General features: G+C 39.2%; 1 protein-coding gene across 2 annotated transcripts in view; it reads right to left on the bottom strand.

Annotated features, from left to right (window-relative positions):
* The window catches only part of MBP (myelin basic protein), an 84,029-nt gene extending 59,200 nt beyond the window's left edge, over window positions 1-24,829 (bottom strand). Inside the window, exon 1 of one of the 2 annotated variants that reach the window (XM_032120586.1) lies at window positions 24,749-24,829. In XM_032120586.1, the coding sequence (XP_031976477.1) occupies window positions 24,749-24,799 (51 nt within the window). In that variant the 5' untranslated portion in view covers window positions 24,800-24,829. The remainder of the gene's footprint in view (window positions 1-24,748) is intronic. The other variant, XM_032120595.1, reaches the window with a different exon arrangement.
* Between the last annotated feature and the right edge of the window lie 715 nt (window positions 24,830-25,544).

Raw genomic sequence — 25,544 nt, 5'->3', positions numbered from 1 at the left:
TTCAAGCATGCAATAAGAAGAAAATGAGGGATTACATTACTGTGTCCATACAACTGACAGAGGCTAAAGGCATTTGGGAGCAAGCTGTTAAAATGACAGTGTTCATCTGGGAAACGAAACTAAATAAAAAACCAGGTCAGACAGCCCTGTGCAAGATTCAAGACTTCTGCACTAATACTGTGAACTGAAAAAAACCAATCTCAGATACCCTGGGCATAGGGGCAGAGACAGAGGAAAAGCTTTGTGAGTGACCTTTTACTCTGTAGGTGCTCTAAGATACTGCCAGAATCAGGAATCATCATAGAACAGCAAGGAATTTGCAGAATAAGTAAAGACAAGACACAAAAATCTGCTCTGGGTCAATATTTTCAATTTCATGCAAGTTTCTTTAACTCTGTGCACATTAACCCTGAAACTGTACACAGGAAACCCGGATGTGAATCACGTAAAATTCAGACAAGTACAGACAGGGCTATGATTTCCTACTTCCTCTGCCAATCCCACCCTGGTCCTACAGAGCAGAGCAACCATCACCACACCAGCTGCACAAGCAGTGCAGTGGCGACATTCTATGACACTGTGAAGACCAATACAAGGACCTACACCCACACTTGAGAACACAGTGAGTGAGGCTCAACAGCCTCTGGAACACCTGACCTGGGCTAATGTTATTAAAGAACATGTGCTACCTGCTTTGAACTCAGAGCTGTTTTCTACAGCTCCACTGCAAACAGCATCTGGCAGGCACATTGATGGATGCAGCTCTTGACCTCATGAAACAAAGAGGAACCATAACAACACTCAAGGGACAAAATCAAAAACAGGTACTTTGTACATCAAGCACAAGAGCCCGTCTCTTTTACAAAAGGTATTCAAGCTGATTTCCAGAATAGTCTGAAAAGTGACAGCTGTCAATAGGGATGCCTTCACAGTCCACTCATCATCTTTATCTCATCTAAACTGAGTGCAAATTTGCTGTCCTTTAAGCACTTATTTTAGCCACATGCTGAAACAAGTGCAAATATTTCACTCTTTTTTTTTCCAAGAAAAGGATGTGGTTCAGGTCATAAACACAGTCTTAATGCTGCAGCCTCAACCCTCGGTGTACCTCCTTAAAAGCTTCATAAATCCATCAAGCAATGTCTGTGTCTGACCCCAGCAGACTGGTAATTTTCAAATGCCACCACCTGAGGTCTTTCTGAAGGGTTGTAACAAAAGATTACAACAGAATCCTGTTTTCTTCACAGCTAATGAGATCCTGTTTTCTTCACAGCTAACTTCTATACTCTAGCATATTGATAAAATCTGAATTCATATATATATATCCAATACACCAGAAAAAGATACTAAACATCTGACTACTCTATCTATTGTAAAAGCACAACAGAGATGCAAAAACTAGCAACTAGGTACAGAATGATGCCCAGTAGTTAACAGGGAAAAAAAACCCCAAAGTAATTATAAAAAAAGTGCAAAATAACAATCCACTAACCAGGGAGAGAAGACTACAAATATTCTGGGCTTTTTTTCAGGTGAAAAATGCCTCTCAACCTCTTACATTGAACTTCTCATATCTGAATTCTCAGTTTGGCAGTTTGCAACAAATAAAAATCAAAAAGATTGCCACATAATTAGAAACCCTCAGTCTTGAATCCTCCTCAGGAGCCTGTAGAGCGTGGCAGTAAATCGGTTGATTTGCAGCTTTTATCCACAGGAAGAGATGCAGAAGAGGCGGCAGCTGTCTGTGGGGAGTGGGCAGTGGCCCAGCAGGGCACTGGCTGGGAGCAGCGCTGCGAGGGTTCCTGCAGGGTTCTGTGCTGTGCTGCATAATGCAGCACTGAGCAGCAAAGAAAGCAAAGGCACCCACAGCTCTTCTACACTTCCCTGCAGGCAACCTACAAACAGCTGGTCACAAAGGAGCACATCTGGGAGACTGCATCATTCCAAACCATGATTCAGTGCAGCAGTTTCCCAATGCCATGATATGCAGAGGAAAGGCTCTGGTCCTTTTCCAGAGTCCCACCAATCACTGGCTGTGTGAAGCTGCACTGCTGCATTTGCCTGATGCTTATGGTTGTTTAACAAAAGTAAAAAAAAATGAGAAATTATGCCTGAAACAATGTCCAAATCTGGCTCATCACACACAAGGATGTCTGCACTAACCCAGGAACTAGAGGATACTCAGAGTGTCTTAAATAAGTTAAAAAAAAAAAAAATTCCATTAAATCTTATTTTCCTGCTTTCATTATCTTGAAGGCATTTTGAGTGAAATATATTATAAAATAAAAGCTGTTACAGAGCATCTCAGAAATATTCACTGTAAAAGTGTCAAACCAAAGAACAGTAAACAACTATCAGAGATAAACCTTTCTGCTGCATTACCAGCAAAACATCTTTTCTCGGCTCCCAGGTGTGAAAACCTTCTGGCTTTTGCAGTGCTCCGATTGAGAGCAGACAGGTATTTTTGACAAAAACCCAACACAGTTGATATCCTGACTCCGCAGCCAATGTTACCGTTGTTAACAGAAAACACGTGAGGTTTCCCTTGTCAACATAAACTGTTGACTCCATCGGTCTGCAGGAGCAAATTGGAACATGTGACTGTGGGGGCTACAGAGAGCTGAAGCGCAACTTGCCAAATGAATACACACAGCAGGAACTCGGCACCCAACACGACAGGTTAGCTCTGCCCAGCTCCCCAGCAGCAAACCAGGCTGCAGGAAAGCCAGAATTTCACTTCTGGTATTTCATTCCTAATTCCATTACGTGCGTGAACCAGTCCTTCAGTATGCAAAATAATTACACGGAATAAGTGTCTGGGTCATTTCCTCAACATGGTTGCAGGCTGGCTTGCTTGAGTAATAAAAATACCTTTTTAGTGCTTTCTCTGAGGTTACAAAAAGAAGCTAAAAACAGTAGACAACTTTAAAACACTTTCTCGCTGTTCTACTCACAGTGGGCAAGAGATACAACAGACTAATTCAAATCCCCTCTGAGCTTAATGAGTATAAAACACACTCTGAAACAATTGCCAGTGCACACCAAACATGAACTTTCAACTTCTTTAATTTTCAATTCCAAGTCTTTAGCTCATGAGGAAAGAAAGCTCAAAAGCAGCAATGTAAAAAGCACTTTAAATTCAAAATTACATCCCTTCAACTCCCTAAGAAGTACCAACACATTTTCAGCATTTAAAAAGCAAAATTCACTTTTATTTGCCAAGAATTAAAAGGAGAATTAAATTTAACATCAAGCAGTTAATTTTAGAAGGGAGTTTTTTCCAGCACACTGATACTGCTTTAGGTCACTTGGAAGTCTCTAGCCTCATGAAGTGTATTTCTAGGCCAAAGCTAAGAAAAACTGCACACACAAGTTGCCTGATACTAAAATACATTCTATTTACCTGCAAGATTTGTAGGTTCAAAGCAAATTCTGACCACAGTATAGATCAATGTTTCTGAACTGTGATAAAAGAAAATTAACAGATGTCTCTTAAATCTTGTACAAAAAGGGCTTAGGTTTTTTGGGGGGTGGTGGGTTGTTAAAAAGATGCTTTTGCCTTTCTAAAGTGGCAAGGTATTTTGAGCCAGACATTTCAGCTCTTCATTAGCATGAGCTCCTGCCAAGATCCCAACCGTGTCCCATCTCCATGGCATGTGGCCTCCCTCTTAACCAGCCCGACACGCTGGGCTGCTTCTAACGCTTTTTGGGCCCCCAAGGGGCAAAAGAGGGGCTAAAATAATCCATCTTAGTAACATGAAGTGAGAGAAAGGGAGAAGACAGAACCAAACCAGCTCCTGGGTCCAAGCCACCACAGAGCCTCCCTTACTCCAGTCTGTATGGGAAAAGAAGGTTTGCTATGTAACGCTTGGTTAAGGGCAAAGCTGCCACCATAGAAAACGAGGCCTTCATGTGCATGTACCTGTCTATCCACCCAAGACAGAAAATTACTTTCCACTTCCCTGTTTGATTTAAAAATAGGCCAATGTTAAATGCATGATCTTGAAAGAAAATGAGTTTTATTGCTCCGTGCTCCCAGAATGAGCATAAGTCCTCTGTGTAGTGTAAATAAATGCACAAACACCACTTAGAAGAAAATATTTTCAAATGTCAAGATTTACAGGGTCAATATTTACACAATAATCAACACAACTGCCTTTTTCAAAATGTAAATAAAGATTTTTCTTCCGATAAGAGTTTTGAAATACAGTTGGCATGGAAGCAAGTTTTTTTTTTAGTTAAAGGAAACTGATAAAGGCACAAAACAGTTCGTATAAATGTAAAACAGTGGCATGACATCTTTTAACTCCCACTTAAGTACATTTTAAAAAACATCAAGCATATAATATGTGAAGATGTGAAGATAAGGAAAGACATTGATCATATTATCAAGGATCATTTTATCAATATAATACTGTGTCAAAAACAGTTCCTCTATAAGACTACATTAAAAGAAAAGAAAAAAGGAAAAAAAGAAAAAAAAACCTCTAAAAAATGCTACAAACATTAGAAACAAAGTTTTATTGTAAAACTTAGAGTCGAATGCAGACTCACCAGGAATGTTAAGACACTAGGCAAAACTGAATATTTCCTTGATGGTTCACAGAACTAACCTCTGCCTTCAGCCCTGTTACATTTTTTCCAAGGCTCTTCTTGTCTGCTCATCCTGTGTCCTTTGTTTGTCAACCCATTCCATCCCTTCCTCACTTGTCTGTGTGTTGTCATCTCTCTCCCCCTTATTTTTCCCTTATTTTTCTCCTCACCAGCTTGGCCAGCCTAGTGGCAAAGAAGCTTTTGCGTGACTTGGTCAGGTAGATTCAATCTCTTCTGAGCAGTCCTTGACCCTCAGAGAGGGTCTCCATGGTTGTAAAAGCCAAATGCCTGTTGTGCAACCACCTGTTGACCTCCAGAATCCATTCACTTCTTTTCAAGCCCTACACCCTCACTGGGAACATCAGGGAGAAAACCTTGGCTCCTGTGCCCTTGTTCCTCAGACCCAGAGCCGTATGACCACTCTCAGGACCCCCCTAGCAGTATCAAGGGTGCCCATTTGGAAGAGCAGCAGTAGGGGGTAATAGTCCAAGGATTTCACAAACCCCACCAGCATCACCACAACACCGTGGACCCAAATCTCTCTCCTAAAGGAGAAGATACATGAGAGGGAAAGACAGCATGAACAGAACTGTCAGTTGCACCTTACATAATGACCTTGGATATAAAAAGACAGGAAAGAGGGACCATTGTGAAGTATATGTTAGTTTTTAGAACCATATTAAAGCCTCCCAAGGAGTCTGTTTCTCAACATGCTTAAAAACCAGAAGTTACCTCCCTTTCCATACCTCACCAAAGACATTACAAGAAGTTTATCATCAGCATTAGTCACCTTGCAAATATTTTTTTAGATCATTTTAAGAGCTAGACCTTGCCCACAAATTCTCAGCAACTTCAATTCTCACACAAGTCAACCAGCAGGAAGCAACAGAATGATAAAAGCTAATTTTTGACTTTAAAATCACAGGAACAGCTACCTCTTCAGAAAGCCACAATACCATCCCAGGGATTTGCTCATCTGATGTCCAAGTATAGGCCCAAATCAAGCTGACCTTTCTTTCAGCAGGCCACTGTAAGCCTTTCAAGTAGAAATCAACTGCTAACTAACAGATAGCTGTCAATGGTACATAAATACAACTACTTACTAGAACACAGACAAATATCCTGAGAGATATTCCCTAAGAGACAAAGAATATACAATGAAATGTATGCAATACTTACCTGAATATTTTTTAAAGAGCAACTTCAGAACACCTATTAAAATTAATTTACAGTTTTGCTTAAGAGGCTTGAAGAAAGCACAATGAGGATCCCTTACTCATTTTTCCTAGTTACCTTAACAACCACAAAATGCAAAATCTAAAGAGGAGATTAACTGATTTCAGAAATATTCTAGCTGTCAGTCATTTTTCAAGAAACTGTCTAAACTGAACCAGAAAGACTGTCATAAAATAAACATCTCAAAACAATGCACCTAATTAACACTGAAGCAATAGAAGCCAAGTCAGGAGAATGTCAAAAAATCTAACCAAAACCAATCCACTCCAACAACAAGGAAGAAATTCCACAGCTACAGAACACAAACCCCTCAAATTTTCACAACACAAATAGAAACTGCTCCCATTCACTGCTTGCTTTGACTTCTGCATCCTTTATCAGGAACAGAGGAGCAGAACCCTTACTGGCATGGTCATTTCCCTCTCACAATGTTCATATGCACTAAACATGTGATAGAGCAGCTTTGGTGGGCACCGGGAGTCCAGCCAGGATCAACCCACCACATTTTCTGAAAACAAAAAAGGGAACAATGCTTCCCTCCATGCTTTAAGCCAACACAGAGGCACGCTCACAAAAACTACTGTGCAGAGTTACAATCACACCAATATTAGAAGAAAAATGGACCATTATAACACATATATGAAGTTGCATGCTGAAATACTAACCTACACATTCAACAGGTGAACTGTCCCATCTCAGAAGGGAATAACTAAGTCTCAGAGGCAAAATATTTGGGGAAAAAATACAACAAACCCAATTGTTTACCCAAACTTGCCAAGAGAGATGACATTTTAATAATTTATTTTCAGCCTGTTTAAAATGTCTAAATTAGCATTCAAAGTGTATTGACCACTGTGAGAGGGAAAACAACAACAAATCCTGAGTATCTGGATGTTAACCAACAGCAGAAGCCAATTTCATTTGTTGCCCCACAACTGGTACGTGAAGGTCCTCTAAAGCTAGAAGTAAGCTACAAGGAAACAGAGAATGCATTGTTTCAGTCAGAAGCAGTAATATCAGAATATTTATGCAGTTGTGAGGTAAGTACACTTTAATGAGCACCTACTGAAAACTCAGTCAGAGTACCTGATCACACTGCAGCTTCCAGACATTTTAAGGGCTGTCACTCAGAACATGACCTCATCGGGTTCTGGCTACCAGGCCACCCACTGGTTTGTTATACCAGTTGCACTAACACCTCCACATTTTGGTGCCCTCCTCTGGAGCATACTTACAGATTGTAACATGAAGATGTGGGCATATCAGACATGCAATGATTAATGTTTTTCCAAAATTCCATAAAATGATGTGGTGAGTTTCTAACAGATATTAGTGATTTCATATGCAAGGAGTACAGCTGAAATGTTACTTCCCCCCATAAATCAGTAATTTAACATGTTCCCGCCTTTCAGAAATAGTCATCTTGAGTTAACTACTGCTGCTTACCACACTGAACTAGTGGTAAGACAAATCTTGAGAGCCCAAGGAAATGACTCACCCAGATCTCACACTCAGCGCTCCTTCAGCCCCAGGTGACACCTGATTCATCAGCCAATACCTACTATTACTCACCTGGAACTAGGGAAGGTTTTCCTGTGGAGTTAATTGCTGCCATTTCTGTATACCACAAAAAAAGGACTGCTGTCAGTAAGCATCTATCCAAAGTGTCTTCAGATGGCCAATATGATAAGATGCATGCTCCAGAACATAAATGGCTCATAAGGCTGCTCTCATACCTTTTGAAAAGCATGAGCAGCTAGTCTAATAACTGAGTAAGAAGGACCCCATCTGCACTATACACAACCCTGTTTTTCGGGAACACTTCGAGTTTTGTTGTAGGGACAGTATTGTTTTAAACAGTTGTAGCTACCATTTTCCAAATAGACAAAGAAATATTTAAAGAATATATAAAGAAAATAAACCTGAAAAAGATCAAGCAATATAAATCTCCAACTGACTGTAAGATGAATGTCCATTTTCTCTAATACCAATGTAAATAAATATCAGAAGTGATGACATTGAAACACTCGTGCATGTACAAGCAGGAGAAATAAACAGTTTAAGACCAGAAATACAATCTGAGCAGCCAGCTTATCACTCAGTGAGCCAAAAACCAAATAGAAACTGTCATTTTAATAGATCACAGAATCATTCAATATGCTGAGTTGGAAGGGACTCACAGAGATCATCCAACTCCTGGCCCTGCACAGGACCATCCCCCAGAATCAGACCATGTGCCTGAGACCACTGTCTAAACGCTCCTTGAACTCTGTCAGGCTGTGACCGCTTCCCTGGGGAGCCTGTTCCAGTGTCTAAATACCCTCTGGGTGAGGAACCTTTTTCTAAAATCCAACCTAAACCTCCCCTGCCACAACTTCAGACTGTTAGCTTGGGTCCTGTGACTGGTCACTACAGAGATGATTCAATTTACCAGAGTTTGATTCATTAGTATGCTTCTGGTAAGAACTCTGCACATCTTCAGGAGAAGTATCGCATTGAAATTCAAGAGCTACGTTTTTAAAAAAAAAAAAAAAGGGTGATTTAAATAAGTGCTACTCTGCACTATTTATAGTCATCATCTGTGCAAGCCCCAGGCTCTGGGGGGGAGCATGAAGCACTACCAGCAAGCACACATATTCACTGCCTGGGAATGTCTCCAACTCCAGGCAGGAGCACTTGTTCTTTTCTTCAACTTCCACCTTTTCCTCCAGTGCCTAATTTTTAGATCTTTACTCTTTTATAGCTATTTAACAAAACAAAACAAAAAAAACCAAAAAAAACCCCAAAAACCAAAAACTGAAAAAATCCCCACCAAACCCAAGACAACAACAAACAAATCAAACAAAAACCCAACTGACAGCTCAGCCAGACAGCATCGCCATTCCTTCTGCGACCGCTCAACATGAACTCTGTACTGTTACAATATACAGGCTGCTATCAATCTGTCAAGACTTTATAAATACATGACAATGGTCCATCTTTCTAGAAAGGTTTCAAGAAATCAAGGAACATCATACAACTAGGAAGTGCACTTCACACCTCTTTTTTATGTGGATTTGTCCTGAAAGAAGAAGGCCTCGGTATTTTTTTTTCCAATAATTCAAAAGTGCAACACTTCAGTGAAGGATAAAAGACTGTCAAAGGTAGGTACATTCTGTACTCAACAGAAACCTCTGCGTTAACACCGAAGGGGTGATAACACATTGGTAAAATGAGACATATACTTTATATACAGCATTTCAAATGCTTAGCTGTTTTTCTCTTTTTTATTAAAGGCAGATGACATAACAGTTTTAACAGTAATTCCTCTCCATGGATAGAAGGTGTGTGGGAACAGCCTGCTTGAATTTATCAAGGGCAAATGGTATCTGACTAACCCCCCGATAGTCTCCTGTGATGAAATGACTGGTTTTGGGGAGGAGGGAAAAAGTATGACATCATATCCCCTGACTTTAGCATGGCCTATGACAACAGCCTCCCACTCCACCCTTCGAGTCAAACCAAGAAGATAAAGTCTGGGTAGGTGGAATACAAGGGGTGGGTAACTGGTTGGACCACCATGCTCAGAGGACGGCAATCAACGGCACAGAGTCCAGCTGTCAGTCAGTCAGCAGCAGCATCCCCCAGGGATCAACACTCAGGCCAGTATCATTTAATGTCTTTATTAAAAACCCAGGATATAATAAACTGGGGGACTGGTCAGTACAGAGAGGCGCCCTTCAGAGGGACCTTGGCAGGCTACAGAAGTAAACAGACAAGGATCTCATGAAGTCCAATAAAGGCACATGCAAAACTCTGCAGCTGAAATGGGTTACATCCATTCACTAGGATCGGCAGGGGCCAAATGGCCTGAAAGTCACTTTGCAGAAAAGGTCCCATTTATTTTTTGCATCCATTCTAGTTAAGTAACTACAAATGGTTGCATTACAGGTGTTTGGAACTGATGAGCAGCTCCTGAAGTACATGGCAAAGCCAGGAGCTATTGGCAAATAGGTTTAACTCCAGTTCTCCTGAACCTGGCCATATGAGAGAAAAGAAACACATGAGTCCCTATCAAGCAACAAGAAGAGGCTTTGGAAGAATAGCTATGTAAATTGTGTGACAATTTTTCTCCTCTTGTTCTGCTTTGCTTCTTCTGTAGACTCCAAAGATACTTTGCTCAGAGTCAGTACTCCCACCAGCAAGGACTGCTTCCTAAGAGAAAAGCTGTGGCTAATACATCAGTTTCAAACCACTTGAACAGCTGATGACAAAGAGTTACAGAAAAACAGGAGCTTGACTGAACAATGAAGAATTCAGGACCAATTTCTCTCCAGAGGGAAGGGTTTCTGGGCTCAAAACTAAAACGAGTGAACTGTATGAAAGACTACAGAAACCCTCAGATACTACACTCTCTCAAACATGGGCAAAAAATGAAGTCAGACAGTACTTGAGAATTATACCCCATCGAAAATGTGAAGAGACTGTACAATGCCAGGAAGAGAAATCAACACACACTTTTACAGAGATGGTATCACTAGGTTTGGTTTTTTCTTGGTTTGCTGGGGTATTTTTAAATTTTCATAGGAAGAACAAGAAAATAAACTAAAAAAACAATTGTCATAAGCGAATAAACCAAGAAATTTTGCACAGTTGACAAATTATGATACTATTCACATGACAGTGGCAATGCCAGTTACTGAAGAGCCCAGATAAATAACTTAAGATCAACTCCAGGCCATAATTCATTTCTCACTGATAAACAAATAACATCCTTGGATTCATCTAAAACATCATAAAAATCCAAGAAAATAATGACTAGATATGCCTGATAGATATTTATGGCACTTTTATAAAAGGACTGTGATAGTACTTCATTATAAAAAAATTATTTTTGCCCATCTTTTAGGTACTCTGACATAATGGTATCACTAACATAAGAACCTCACTGAAATTAAGATCTCCATAAGCCACAGTGAGTAAATCACACAGCCTAATAAGCTCATGTTACCTTCCCAGTACAATAATTATTTACATACATGCACACTTCTCCCTATCCTCCATGTATTTTCAGACGAAAGGGAGCCTGGTAATAGAGAAATGAGTTAAAAGCTGTAGGACTTCATAAAAGTTCAACAAATCATCTTTATCAGCATATGAAGGTCTTCGATGAAAAGCCCTACTGCTAGGTCATATTAGGTGTGATTTAAAGGAAAGGTTGATCACTTAAGTAGAATCTTTTTCAATACAAAAGCTCATTTTCAAGGCTACACACATGACCTTTCCCAAGTAACATTTCTTGAAAATAATCCTTAGAAAAAACAAATCCTTTGATAGACCACGCAAAATTAGAAGCAAAGAGTTAAAAGAAGAGACACACTTGAGACACAGTTCAAGGGAAATTTCTCCTTGTATTATCAACACCCAATCTATCCCCAACTCTTTTTGTTTGTTTGACCCTCAACTTTCCTCCCCCTGAAGGAAGGTACACATGCAAAACAAACTGGTTACACATGGAATCCTTTTTATATCTAGGCAGATATAAATACAAATACACACAAAAATATCAAGCAAATATTAAAATACACAAAAATACACACAAATATTTAAAACAGAACCTCCAGAGTCCTGAACTGAAGGACCATGACTGCGAGAATTATAAACTCCCAGCCAACCTGAACCTGTGGGGGACTTGCTTCTTCAGCTGGATCCCTTCAAGTTTATGGAGCCTGATGGGATTCATGCCAGGATACTCAAGGAGCTGCCTGATGTCACCGTGAGACCTCCCACAATGATTCTTCAACTGTCTTGGGAATCTAGAAAGGTGCCAGTTGACTGAAAGCTGGCAAAGGAAGCAGACACTGATCTCTTCTCTCTGTTGATCAGTGACAGGACCCAAGAGAATGGCCTGAAGTTGTGTCAGGAGAGGTTTAGGCTGGGTATTAGGAGGAGGTTCTTCACCTAGGTAGGTGGCTAGGCACTGGACAAACCAAGCCTGAGAGAGTTAAGAAATGTCTGGACAACACTTTCAGGCACATGGTGTGATATTCTTGGGCATATCCTGTGCAGGGCCACGAGTTGGACTTGGTGGGTGCCTTCCAACTCAGGATATTCTATGATTCTATGAAATATATCAGGGTCCTTAATTATGGTATGGTATGGAGACGATGAGGTAGAAGGGCAAAAACTGGGTTTCACCTCCTGTCCACAAGGTCAGGCTGCAGAGACTACAACTCCTTGAACTACTCTGTTGTTTTTCCAAGGTTTTTCTCACACTGCCCACAGCAAATCCCATTACATTAATGAGCAAAATCTATGTTAATGCACTACTTGGCTGGCAATTTTAAGTGCACAGACGTCACACAGTTAAAGACTGCATTTCCCTCAGCAACTGTTACTTAGTAACCCCCTGCACATAAATAGAATTTTACATCACTGCATATGTTTTGTGAAGGCTAAAATCCATGCCTCAATTCTATAGGCAGGCAGGAATTAAAGGAGTCATGTGGGCAACTGTAAAACAAAGTTGCACCAACTACTGTCAGCTGCTTCTCTAGGCAGAGAATATAACTGGAGAGAAACCTGTGTGTAAACAAGAAGCTATTTCCACTGCCCTTCTCTTGCTGGTATTTCATCATAAAAAAGGAGCAGGTAGACTTGGGCAGATTTCCTGGTATTATTCACATGCTGTGCAATGGAGACTTCAGACATAAGGACAACAGACCACGCAAAGCTCTTCACCTCCTCCCCTAGAGGTAGTATAACCCACAGGCTATGTAACTTCTGGGTAGAATTGGTACTGCCAGAGCCACAGCCAAAACAATACTAAAAAAAGCTGTGTGAATCAGATCCAGGACCGAACAAAACAGGTGGAGTATGATGGATAAAAAAAAAATCTTAAAATAAATGCAGATTAGAATCCATCAACTCTAAATACAAAAACTTAAATAGCTGTACTTTATTAACCTATATATTTGATTCTTTCCATATATAAGCTACTTGTGATTTGACTGACAGTCTAACTCAAGTAGTTTGAATCAACATGGGACTTCATAATCACTTTAGACCCAGAGATTGCCTTTTTAGCACTGAACAAAAGTGGTGGCCTGCTGGAAATACCTAGACATCTTTTTAATTCAATTCCCTACCATAGCAAATAACATATCATCATTAATCTGCTTAGGCCTACCCTTTGCCTCTAACACCCCACAGTTTTATCTTCTAAAATGATTTACTGTAATAAAAGTGGATTATCTTGACAGAAAGCAACGGACTGAGTTACATATAACTTCATATAACTTCATATTCATATGAAGAGGTTACAGGTAAACTATATTTGCAGTTATTAAACCAAGCAAATAAGTATAAGCATATAGATAAGCAAACACACTTAATTTGCAATTCTTTTAGCAAGTTTACAAGCCCTAAAGCCTAGCACTTCCCCTTAAGTACAGCATTCACATAATGATTTCTTACTTCTTCCTAACAATGAAAAACAGTTATTCTAAAACAGGATTTTAAAACTTTAGGAAACCAAAATATTCCTCCTCTCAAAATTCCTCCCCTCAGCTAATGTCCTCGTAAGAGATAACTCAACAAGAGTTCCTCCTTGCAAAATCCCAGAGAATCAATCCTTTGAAATATGGGTTCCTACTTAAAGCTTTGTTTCTGTCACCTTGATCTTAATAACATTGTAACAAGCAAGATATCCCAGCTCAGATCAGAAATCTTTACTCCAGGAAAGCATCAAGCAACTTTTTTCTTTTAAGAAAACAACATTAGGCTATGAACCATTTTGAGGCTTGAAACTAACAACATTACATCGTGACTAAGAGAAGTCCAGATGCTCAGAGTTGTCTCTGAAGTTCCCAATTTCTTAAAGCCACAAGACCCAGCTTGGCAGCGCAGCAGCAGAATTGAGAACTGAGCAGGAGACTCGGCCAAGTCTTACTCAGCGACTGGGACAATTAACTGGCCATCTGGCTCCTGCACAAAGACAGCAGCTCTGCACCTGTTCCACCAGCCCACGGTTTGCAGTCTAATTGGTTAAAGCAAGCCCATGGGGCAAAATCCAGAACAACCTGTCATCTGCTGAGACCAGATCTCAAAGCTGGGATGGAAGCCAAGGGCCCCTGCTCCTGGTGGAGCCAGCTCCCTCGGGGGCTACATTCAAGGCATGTTCAGAGGGTCTCTCCTGTTCTTACATACAGCAGCAGGAGACATAATCAGAAATTATCAAAGACACCCAATTTAGTTGATACAAAGTCTATGTGTTGAGCCCTACGGGCTTCCAAAATCCCATAAACCTTTTATTCTCCCATAATTAGGTGATTCAACAGCTGAAGTACAGTATTATATTATGACAGTATTAACTGCATTATGCTATGGCATTATGAACTCTGCAAAATCCCAGAGCAAAATCTGTTGCCTGGAAGATCTCAGCATCCCTTGTCAAAGGCAGAAATATCCCTTGCTCCACTCGTTATTCTTTGTACTTGAAGTCACTGGCCAGTCACCTGTACAATCTGTTGAGAAGGTATTAGAACCCAGAGCTCCCCATCCCAACTGAACACATCCAATGACAGGGATCTTGTGGCCTCCTTTCCCTCAGGCTCCATAAAACTTTCATTTTTATATCATTTTAGCAATCCTTATAAAGACTATATAGCACAGCATAATATAATAATAATAAAAAAATAAAAAAACAACAGATAAGATGCCACTGGAAAGGAAAAGAAGGCAACAGACAGAAAAGGTATATTGAAGAGATTCCTGAATGGAGTTCTATCCCTTCCCTTCCTGAGAAGACTTCAGGAAAGTAGAACACAAAACACTTAAGTCAAAACAAGAGGAAAAGGAGTAAAAGCTTAATTTTTATTAGGTATTTCACCTACTTTTTTCAAGATTTTTTTTTTTTTAATATTGCATTGTAGAAACAAAATACCAACATTAAAATTAATTTTTCAAGTAAATGAATCTGCAAGAATCCTAACGCTGAATGTTCAGGACACATTGTCAGCACCTACAAACAAATATGCTTCATTTAAGCCAATCTGAATGTAATAGATTACAGTGGTTCAGATTCTCTCAAATAAAATATATAACATAGGTCTTCTCCTAACACAGATTTGATTCTGATGGAAATCAGCACCACAACATAGAAGACCTCCTCTCAGCAAGTATCTATCAGCAAGTATCCTGCAGCACATGACAAGTTACTTATTTCAGCACAAATATATAACGTTATGCACAGCCTTGACCTAGAATCTCATCTCATGTGACCAAGCTCCAGAAGTAATGTCAATCATCCCAAACACACATCCCAAACAGTCTTCTGTGCAGTAGCGTACCAAAGACAAAACAGTTGTTACTTTGTGCAGTGGGTCTCACCTACTATGAGGTCTGAAGCCTCTTCTAAAACATGAAGATATCTTTATTTATACTAGTACTATATATTTGTTAAGTATATTAAAGATATTTAATTTTAAATCTATATATAGTAAGTATTGAAATATATTCAATGTATTTTATGATACATAAATATTTCTCAACTGTTACAGGCACTGACTTGACATTCTGAGTCTCACATGCACCAATCTTTCATCTTCCAAGTCTCAAAACCCCAGAATTGTCTGGAATTTCAGACAAGAGTTTAAAAGAAAAAAATAGTACTGATTACTCAGGCTTTATCGCTGCGCACCATGAGGCAAGTTTCATTGGCTTTAACCACACTGAGAAAACATTTAGTCTGTAGTTCACAGGGAAGATCAGAATGAATAGTCAGACTCCCCAGGGTGAAAGGCTACCAGTCCTGCCTTTTGAGACTAATACAACAAGCACATCTGCAGCCATACAGGGGCAGAAGCAGAGCATCAATACTTGAATATACACTTGCATTTATATAAAAATATTTTTTAAACCTACACTTGTACTTTTTTCAGTATGGACCTGTGCATGCTTACATAGACATGCATGAAAGAAACAGAAGTGGGATTTGAAGTTTTTGCACAGTTCCACTTCACACGGACAAATTCTAGCCACATTTCTCCCCAAGGAACACAGAAGTTCTTGCATTTGCTGCATAAAACAAATTCTTTAACTGGTAGAAGGTGAAAATACAAAAATCCAAAACAACTTCATGCCAAAACAGTATATAAGTGACAATGATAGTTGGTCATAAAAAACCCCAGAATATTACTTTGATTTTCAGCTTTCAAATCCTGACAATGGCACTATTGGTTTGCTTTGCAAAGCAAGGTACTGTGGTAGGCTGTGAAGGTTGTAGAAAGTCATATTATAACATGAAGAGAAAGAACTGGCTTGAAGAGAAAGTAATTTTTGCAGTGGATATGTGTTGTCAGGAAAGTGCAAATTTTCTCTATTTTCTTCTATGGTGTTCACACCTTCCTGATCAGACTGCCTGTTAGCTGGCCATCTCTTCATTGTTCCTGAGCACTGTTAGCAACTAAATATTATTTCTAAGACCTCAGAAAAATCAAAGCAATGCATTTTGACTGCATCAGAGGTGCTGGCAGAAAGTAGCATGCAGGAAGAAACTGGGTGAAAGAAATAGAAGGAAGATAAAGGAAGGAGCTAGACGGATAAGTTAGCTATGACCACAAAACCAAAACTAGAAAAACCCCAAATGATTCAGATTTCAACATCAGAGTCTCTATTTTTTTGAATCAAAATGCCTCCAATGTACTGGTATTTCCATAATTCATCTGAAAATGTCTGCACCATCAGTGAATCCATTCCTGAAGCTCTTATACTGAACAGGTATAACTGAGGACCCAAAAATGGCGATGTTTTGATAAGTGCCTATTTGAAGATATATCTCATTGGTAAAAGACTTGCTAAGATTTCTGGCTCTTGTGTCTTTTCAATGTTTTTTGAGCTGCCTAGAGTTCTGAGCAAGCTGAGTGCCCTCAGGCCTCCCTAAAATCAGCTTTCAATTCTAAGTCCCGCCAGACCAGCCTGACCATCACTCTGTGGCACTGTGACAAAAATGCAAGATTTCCATTATTGCCTCCTCTTGATTGCAACTGATGCTCAGAAGTCCCCCAAATGCTCCGAGGTAACTGGTATCTATCTTGTGGCTTTCAGCTCTATGCAAATTTTGCTATCTTTATGGCCACATCCACTGGATGCTGTGCTGAAAGATCAGATTGTTTTTAAGAGTGAACCTTATCTCAGCAATCAAGAGTAACATCATATTATTCTGCTTAAAAGTTTTTTTTTTTCCTTTTACAAAAACCTTTTTTTCTCCCCCAGCAAATGCTACCAGAGTATTTCCATCAACTTAAAGCAGACGGCCTGAAAAAGTTAAATAAAAAGGAAAAGCATTCCATGACATTTCTGCTCAAAGTGGAAAAATCAATTTCTGAACTGTAGCTGCAGACAAGTTAAATTTATTCACTGTACAAATAGTTCCAATTACTCAAGAAATTTAACTTCTGACGTGCAAAAAGAAGTTACTGTCAGCAATACTTTGCATGGGAAAGCCCTACAACTTTTTCCTTCTGATGTCCATTACACACTTACTGAATTTACAATTGAGAGCAAAATTCAACTCAGCTTAATGTAGAAACCCTCTTTTCTCACGACAGAATATTTAGCATCAGATGTGAGCAGTGTTTTGACTCTGTACTGGTGCATAGTGTAAAACCATGTGTTACAACTACCCCATCTGCATGGTCAGTTACACTATCAGAAATACAACTGTGGGAAACTGAGAATTAAAATAAAACATGGTGCCAGAACTCTTCCTTATAGCTACTGCCCAGGAGCATCAAACACAACAGAGTTAGCACTAGGAAGAAGAAGATGAGAACAAACTTTAAAACGCACTTTTTTACAGGGTTTAATGCTTTAGTAAGTGCTATGGGGCAGGTTTGCCAGTTGCTGTCTCAGACACTGGAGATTCTCCTGTGGTTTGACACCAGATACCCAAAGGTAAAGCTTGGGCATTTCTCTAAAAGGGCAAATACATTTCACCACAACTTATTTTACAGATATAACTGCATTTTAAGGTAGCACATTACTGCAGAAGATTTTTTAAGCTCTTCTCAAATATAACCAAGGTCAAAGTAACAGAGTAGAATTTTCATCTCACGCAGTTTCAGAGCAGGTGGTACAACATTACTGCCGCACCCAGATCACGACCGCCACAACAGTAAAAGCACAAAAGGTTATGTGAGGAAGGAAGATATTGCTCCCTTTCAGGATCGCCGTGTCACTTACTGCTTCCTCAAAATTATAAATACGAACAACTTTCCCTTCGTTTTTATGACATGAAGGTGCCAAAACACTGAACAACATGTTCTCAGGCTGAAGTATGGGCTGATTTACTAGAAAAGTCATCTCAGCAGCTAGAACAGTTCACAGAGAGTTCACAAAGAATGCCTACTGCATTACACCCCTGTTCTTCCAGCTCCTTGCTAATTTAAGTGGCACTGGCATTAAACTCATTTGACAGGACATTTATCTAGTTCTGCATCAAAGCTAACAAGGAGGGAACTGCAGAAAACTACCACAAAAACATGGCATCTAAAGCACAAGACCTTAAAAAGCACAGAGTGCACTTCCCTCATTTAGTGAGTTCTGCAGGCTGAGGGTGGGAGAACAAAGCCTAAGACCCTACCTCCTCCCCAGCCACAGCGACTGCACCTCTTCCTCTTACACCCATGCACGCTTTACCAGCTCAAGACCCAAATCAAGAAGCACCAGTACTTAGCCACTGTGTGCACAACAGAAAAACATACTTGCAATTTATTTTATGAGACCATTGCCTACACGTTTACTCATTTTTTCACTGGAACACAGATCTAGTCATATATTGCCATGGTTATAAAATTCAGGCAACTCCTTAAACATTAGCAGTGGGCACTGCAGCAGGACCAGAACTTGCTCCTCACTTGCATCAGCCTTGCCGCTCACCTGTAACTTTTCCACCCATTCCTTGCACAGCAGAACACTGTACCTTCAGCAGCCTTCACATGCAACAAAGGGAAACATGGAAGTGTAGGAGTATCAGCTTCAATTCAGGGACGATTTATGTTCCACACAAAATTACGACGAGCTTGCCATATTTTAGACATGAGAAAGATTAACTACTGCAGCTACAATTGACTATACTAATTTCAGCACCCTAGGAGTTTAATGAACAGTCAAGTATTAAAACACATTACTTTGATTTAGACATGTAAGTTGTTCCTTTTAACTTCATAGTAAAGCTATTTGCCCATTGAAACATTAACACAGACTTCTGATACCGTACCGAATGCTGGTGTTAAGGTTAATTTTTGAGGACAGATGTCATAGCTACTTCATGCTTGGCATTCTCAGAGGTTTCAAACAGTACAGTCATTTCTGTATTGCTGTGGTATCATCTCACCAGCAGAAGCACATTAGTGCCTGAAGGCTCCACTCAAGGTCTCCAAGCACTACTATTAATACAGAATGACACTGCATCTGTCCCAACAAACCATCCAGTTAGACAGCACGAAGGTTAAGAATGAAATAGGAAGACAGAGCCAGCACATGAGGATTTGCTCAAGGGCAAAGCTAGGTTGGTGGTAGAAATTGAGGAAAACAGGCATCTATCAAATTCAACTGGTATTGCTTAACCTGACTGCCCAGAACTTCCCTTCACATCCTTAAAGAAGATTTGCCTCTTCCAAAAGCAGCACTTCCTTGTACCAGGCACCAACTTAACCAGACACCAGTTGGTCATAAGGATTCTACAGTGCATATGTAACTTGTAAAACTGGTTGGTGAAAATCTCATCAAATCTCTCACAGAAAGCACTGGCGCTATCAACATTTTGAAGTTTTTTTCTTTTTTTCACTTGCCATCAGAAAAGATCAAGGGGGAGTGGTTTAATCAATACATCAAATTGCAAATACACCATAATAGTTCCTGCACTCTTTATTGCTTTACAGAAAAAGGTAAAACTCTGAGAAAAAAAAATTACACTGGAAAATAGAAACAGTGCAATACAACTTTGCTAGGGGAAAAAAAAAAAGTGAAAAGGCTTCATGATTAATTTTGTATGGTAATACGACTATTCTTTTTGTTTGTTTACTTTTTACAGAAAAGCATACCCCGAACTTCAAAATCCATACAATCTGTATGTCATGTATCTCTCAAACTGCATGTACGAAAAAAATAATAAACTTTTATCTTTTGAAAATAACATTTCAGAGCAATTAACTAAGCAAGTAAAAAATATTTCATCTGTTGGTTTTTTCCTTTTTTGATAACTTATGATGCATACCAAGAGGAAGCACCTGGCAAAAACCACACACACAGCTCAGGTCTGTAAGCAGCCTAAGCCATGAGAGGTAGTGAAAGCTTTTATGCTTGCAGATCATTGAGCATATATGAGGTGAACAGTACAACTACCATCATGTGCCATGTTAAGAATTTCAACTCCCTCTCACCAGGAAGAGACAGAAAATTTCCTGCCAGTGTTACCGGACTGCAGCCTTAGTCAGGGTGCAGATTTTGGAACATTAGCAAGGCAATGGGGGGGGAAAAAGAGGAGAGAAAATAGAATCTCCTCTAAAGCAGCACAGAACCCATCTGATTTACTGATACGTGCTTACTGAAGCAATTTAGCTTGAACTAGTTATGCTGAGCTCTCCTCAAATGTCACAGTATCCCACAGGGTAGGAGAAGAGAGATCCAGCAGGCAGGAATTGCGCAGCAAGATTGATTTATTTTACAACTCTTTTATAGCCTTTTTTCTTCATAGTCTAATTGGTCAAAGGATCAGCCACCCCTTGGGGTGATTGGCTAAAATCCTAAAACATCCATTGTCAAAATATTTTTCTACTGGACTATAAACAAAGGTTTGCAAGGTCGCAGGTGTTCATAGTTTATAGAACTCTACTAATATCTTCCGTGAGAGAGAAAAGTATCTCACGGGACTGGAAAGAAGCAAGAAAAATTCTTGCTAGCAGCATATTTGTATCCACACTCAAACACTGAGTACCAGTCACTTTATTCAAGTTCTCAAATCGACCACCTCAAAACACATTATAGAATCTAGGTACATAACACAGGGCAATTAAAGGTAAGATTTTTCGTAAGTTCGCTATCCAGCAAGACTTGGTCATTATTAACAGATTATTCTTAGTTCAAATAAAACATTAAATTGCAGACTAAAGACCTTATCAGCACTATGTCTGTTTTCAGTTTTTGCCTGCAATTACATTTCCCAAGGTTTTTCAGACCTAGGTACCAGAAGTGGCAGTTGGGTTTGATTCCTTGGTGTTTATTTACAGCACACCCCAATTACACAAAGGACATGAACTAGGTAGATAATCCAGCATTTCCAATAATCTAACACATCCCAGGCCTGGATAAATTTCTTGAGCAATCCCTTGACATGGCAGTGCAGTGGGTTTTGATCTTTCATATAGGTCACAAGTTTTGTTTCCAGCTCCCCACTGTACTATGTGACCATGGAAACCAGGCTACTTGGACTAGGTGCATTTGGTAGTTGCTGTGGAGTAAGTGGGACAATGCTGGAAACCTTCCTTCCAAACCCCTCTTCCTGAACAATCAATGAAATTAAGGGCCAGTTTTCACAGGTAGCAAGAAAGTTCGAAGATTTTGGGATGGTAATAATGTGCTGTGCAGAATTCTCTAATGAGGAGTAGCAGAGAACTGGGCTGTTGTAACACAGGCAGCTTTAGTCACTGCAAAAGAGATTGTGGCACTTTGTGGCATAATGATGACAAATTATCACAGACAACTAAAACTGAACAAAAACCAGAAAAATCTTCAGTGTCTACTCATCTACATTTAGGTCTATGAAAAGTTAAAGAAACTCATGGCAAGAAACTCTGCACAGCCCATTCTTTTTGTTATTGTTGTTCTTAGATTTATTTATGTCAAGTTCAAACCCAAGTATTAACGCAAAGAAGAAAGTAAACAAAATAAATACTTAGAACATCTACTAATGCATTAGGTAGATGCAGAGTCTAGTATCAATCAAAGTAAAAAGAAAAGAAAATGCTGGGTTCATTGAGCAATTTTTTTGTATCTTAAGAAACTCTAAAAAATGCAGATCCATTAAACATACAAGAAAGATATCCCACAGAAATGAGGTGGTGTATGTTACTGCTGTGAGTAAAACAGAAGGGTTTTGTAAACACTCCTCCATATTATTCAGGTCAAACAGATCAATTATTTTTCAAAGCATTCACTTAATTTCACAGTATCTCATTATTTATTAAATAATCACTGTAGCTTGCCATATTTATATATCAAGAGGAGAACAATATTTTGAAAGAAGTGTCACAGCATGGGAAGCCATCTTAATGTCTTTTGCGAATTTCCTAATTTGAAAGCTTCTTAGCATCATCCTAGACGTTTCATAAAGTAATTGCTTTCCAGAAGTCCATTTCTAATTTTGTAATTCAAATACACAAATTTCCTAAATGTAAAGTGAAGCTAGATGTCAACTCAAAAAACCACCAAACAAACCTCACAGTAATCGCTGGATTAAAGGACATTTACTGGACAATCAAGAATTGTGATTGCTGCAGTTGGCAACAGTCTCTTTAATGTCACTACACATAAAACAGGTCTGAGGAGAAATGGTCTGCCAGTGCAGGAGCACTACAGTGGCTGCAAATCTGACCTCAAAGGTTCAAAGAAGCTGCCTAAAATTATGTTTTTCTTTGGTCCTAAAGTTTTAGGAAAGGACTTAAGAGTAAACAGGCTGGAGAGTGAAAGTAATGAAGTTGAGGAAGACCCTTGATGAGATGTTCTCCTCTTTCATTTCAGTTCTATTACTATGAGTGAGGAGAGGCAGTTCAGCATTTCCACTGTAGTCTCTGTAGGCCTTCAGCAGGTCTCCCACAGCACACTAGAAGGTCAGTGGGAAAACACTTCTAATCTACAGCAATATTGAACAACAACAGAAAAACTTACTCTGACTTCAAAAAAAGAAGAAAAAACCAAAGCACACTGTGACATTTGGTTAATGCAACCACGAAGAAATTTAATGCTGCCTGAAAGAACTGAATCAAGAATGACTAACTATAGGGAATCCATAGTACTGCCTTAACCATACATTTCCTGATTTTAAATCTGTGGCCTTGTAATTTCTTGTGGCATGACTGCTGTTTTAGATAAAGGGATATTATGCACATTTCTGTGCATAAAGGGAGATTTTGATCAAGCACTACCAACTTGGAAGTTTAGGGGTTTGGTGTTTTGGTTTTTTGACTCTCTAGGAGGATGAGTGAAGGACAGAAGATATTACTACAGTAGTAAGTTCCTGCTTCACAAAACAGTTTTGGTAAATGAACTTTATTTTGACTGCAGAATCAAGTATTCTCCATGAACTAATTAGGAAAAAGAAGGAATTTTAAAGAATTGCAGCAATCCGTTTCTCTGTTGATCTGTCCTGTACAACTGCAGTCTCATGGTCACCTGACTCTTGCTCACCACCACAGAATTTGCACCTCTTGCACAGGCTGTTACAATTTGAAGAATTTTTAGCTTTTTGAAGCCAGATGTGCCCCACAACTCACCCTCCTGCCATCCAGATGCATCAAACACATGTGATCCCACAGCAGGAAAGAAGATACAATGTGTTTTTCTAACCAAATTTTATCCTCAAAGACCAAAGCAGGGGGTATTTGGCGCACTACAGTCCATCAAGCTTTGTAAACTTAATGTATCACACCTGCTGGATCTCACATGCTTACTCAGAAAGAATCAAAATATTTGGCTAAATGCATCTGTTTGGTGCATTTGACTTTGCTGCACAACAGAGTTTTCAAAAGGGCATGTCTGCAAGACCAGTCACCACAAGACAACTTGGGATTCATACTATTGTTTGTACTCAAACTGCAACTTTGGGCCACAAAAGCGTTTTGCAAAATACTGCAGCAACCCAAACCAAAACCATATGTAGCCAGCTGTCCTCTCTTCGTGCTGCTTTCTCCCTATTCCTTCCAGTGTGCTTATGTATTTTCCTAAAGGAGATGGCAAGGAACTAAACAACTGTGTGAGTTCTAGTTTGTATACTTTTTGGGGATAGCTGCTTATCTGCCACAGCAAAGCAAAATACCCACATTCCTCCAGAAAAAGTACAGAACTATCTGTTTATATCATATGTCCAATGCAAAGGGCAATAGCTTTATACAGTGTGGGCTTAGACTGTAAACTGTTATTTTTGGATGAGGATGTGTGGAGGGAAGATAGCAATAGCTAGCAACAAGCAGTGGGGTTTTTTTAAATATAAATATATATATAGAAAGATGTCCTGTTTTAAGATGTGTGAAACCTCTTCCGGTACTACACAGAAAAACAAATAAACAAGATATTATCACAAGGCAAACAGAACACCACATTATGTGTAGAAAACACAACAGTGTCAGCAGATGCTTAGGAATCAAATAGTAACTTTTAATGAACATGTTGACAGTTTTCTTTTTTTTTTTTTTTCCTCTTAGGGAGGAGATTTTTAAAGCTGTGTATCTCCTTGGACTGACAGTCTTGTCCTCTAAAATCCTCTTATTTTACCTATTTTTACATTGTTTTTTTCTTACGGATAAAGCCAACGATTGCCCAAATGAAAAACTGTCAACACACAGAACATAACTCTGCTCACTGACTCTTAAAAAACTTCTACAATATCATGCTTCTAAGTCTCTTTCATTCATTTCCACCGTGACTGAGAATCTTATCAGCTGTGGATCTGACTTCAAATCTCTCATTAAATCCAGCACAACAAAATCTTCATTTGGCCACATCTCATAGGACACTCCTTAAAACATGGTCATTTTACAGTATCAACTACAAAACAGTAATGATAACAGTGATCTGGTAAACAACTACTGTCCTAAAAATCCCCTGTATTTCACAGAATACATATTTCCCAAGTGGCCCTCTATCTTCAGTTTTCTACACTCACCTTGGCTGACTTCTCAGTGCTATGCTCTCGTTTTCCTACATGGTTCCCCATGATGGATCACCAAAACTTTAAATTCTGAAAATATAAAAACAAAACAACATTTTTGAAACCAATACCTTTGTACAGAAATATAAATTAACTTTTAATCTGATACATAGGAAAGAAATTGTTCGCATACAGTAAGAATTTCTACAATCCAAGGTAACATCTGTGAAAGATCCTAAGGAAAAACCCATGCTTATCTGGTCTATTTTGCAAGTTTAAGCAGTATCAGAAAGCTTTCCTACTTCTGTTAAAAAAAAAAACCAAAAATCAACATGTAAAAGGGAAGGAAATGTTCTTTTTGAAATTTCGACATGAAACAAAACCAGATTAGAAATTAGGTAGAAGCCCTGTCTTTCGATATTATGTTTATGATAAACAGTGTAGTATGCATCAAATAACTTACAACTACAAACTTCCATACAAGCTCAAGTAAGTTCTTCTGAATTCACATTTACCATTATATAAACAGCAATTAGTGAAAAAAGCACCACACTTAAACTGCTAACAATTTGCTGGGGAGGTTAGAATATGTGAGTTGTTTACAGCTCCCACTTTCGTGATGAGCCCACAAGAAAGTAATGCCAACTCTTTCTTTGTATTTTCTGGCTCATCCTGTTGTATCTCAGCTCTAACAGAGCTTATGTAGGTTAAACCACAACACTCAAATTTCAGCTTTTAGAGCACACTTGCGGTTGTGCTACATATTCTCACAGAAGCACATGTTTGTACAGGATCTTACACACAGCTGCTG

The sequence above is a fragment of the Corvus moneduloides genome, chromosome 1, assembly GCF_009650955.1.
Source record: "Corvus moneduloides isolate bCorMon1 chromosome 1, bCorMon1.pri, whole genome shotgun sequence".
NCBI classification, from domain to species: domain Eukaryota; kingdom Metazoa; phylum Chordata; class Aves; order Passeriformes; family Corvidae; genus Corvus; species Corvus moneduloides.
The sequence above is the reverse complement of the archived record's forward strand: the minus strand, read 5'-3'. Positions and strand labels throughout refer to the sequence as shown.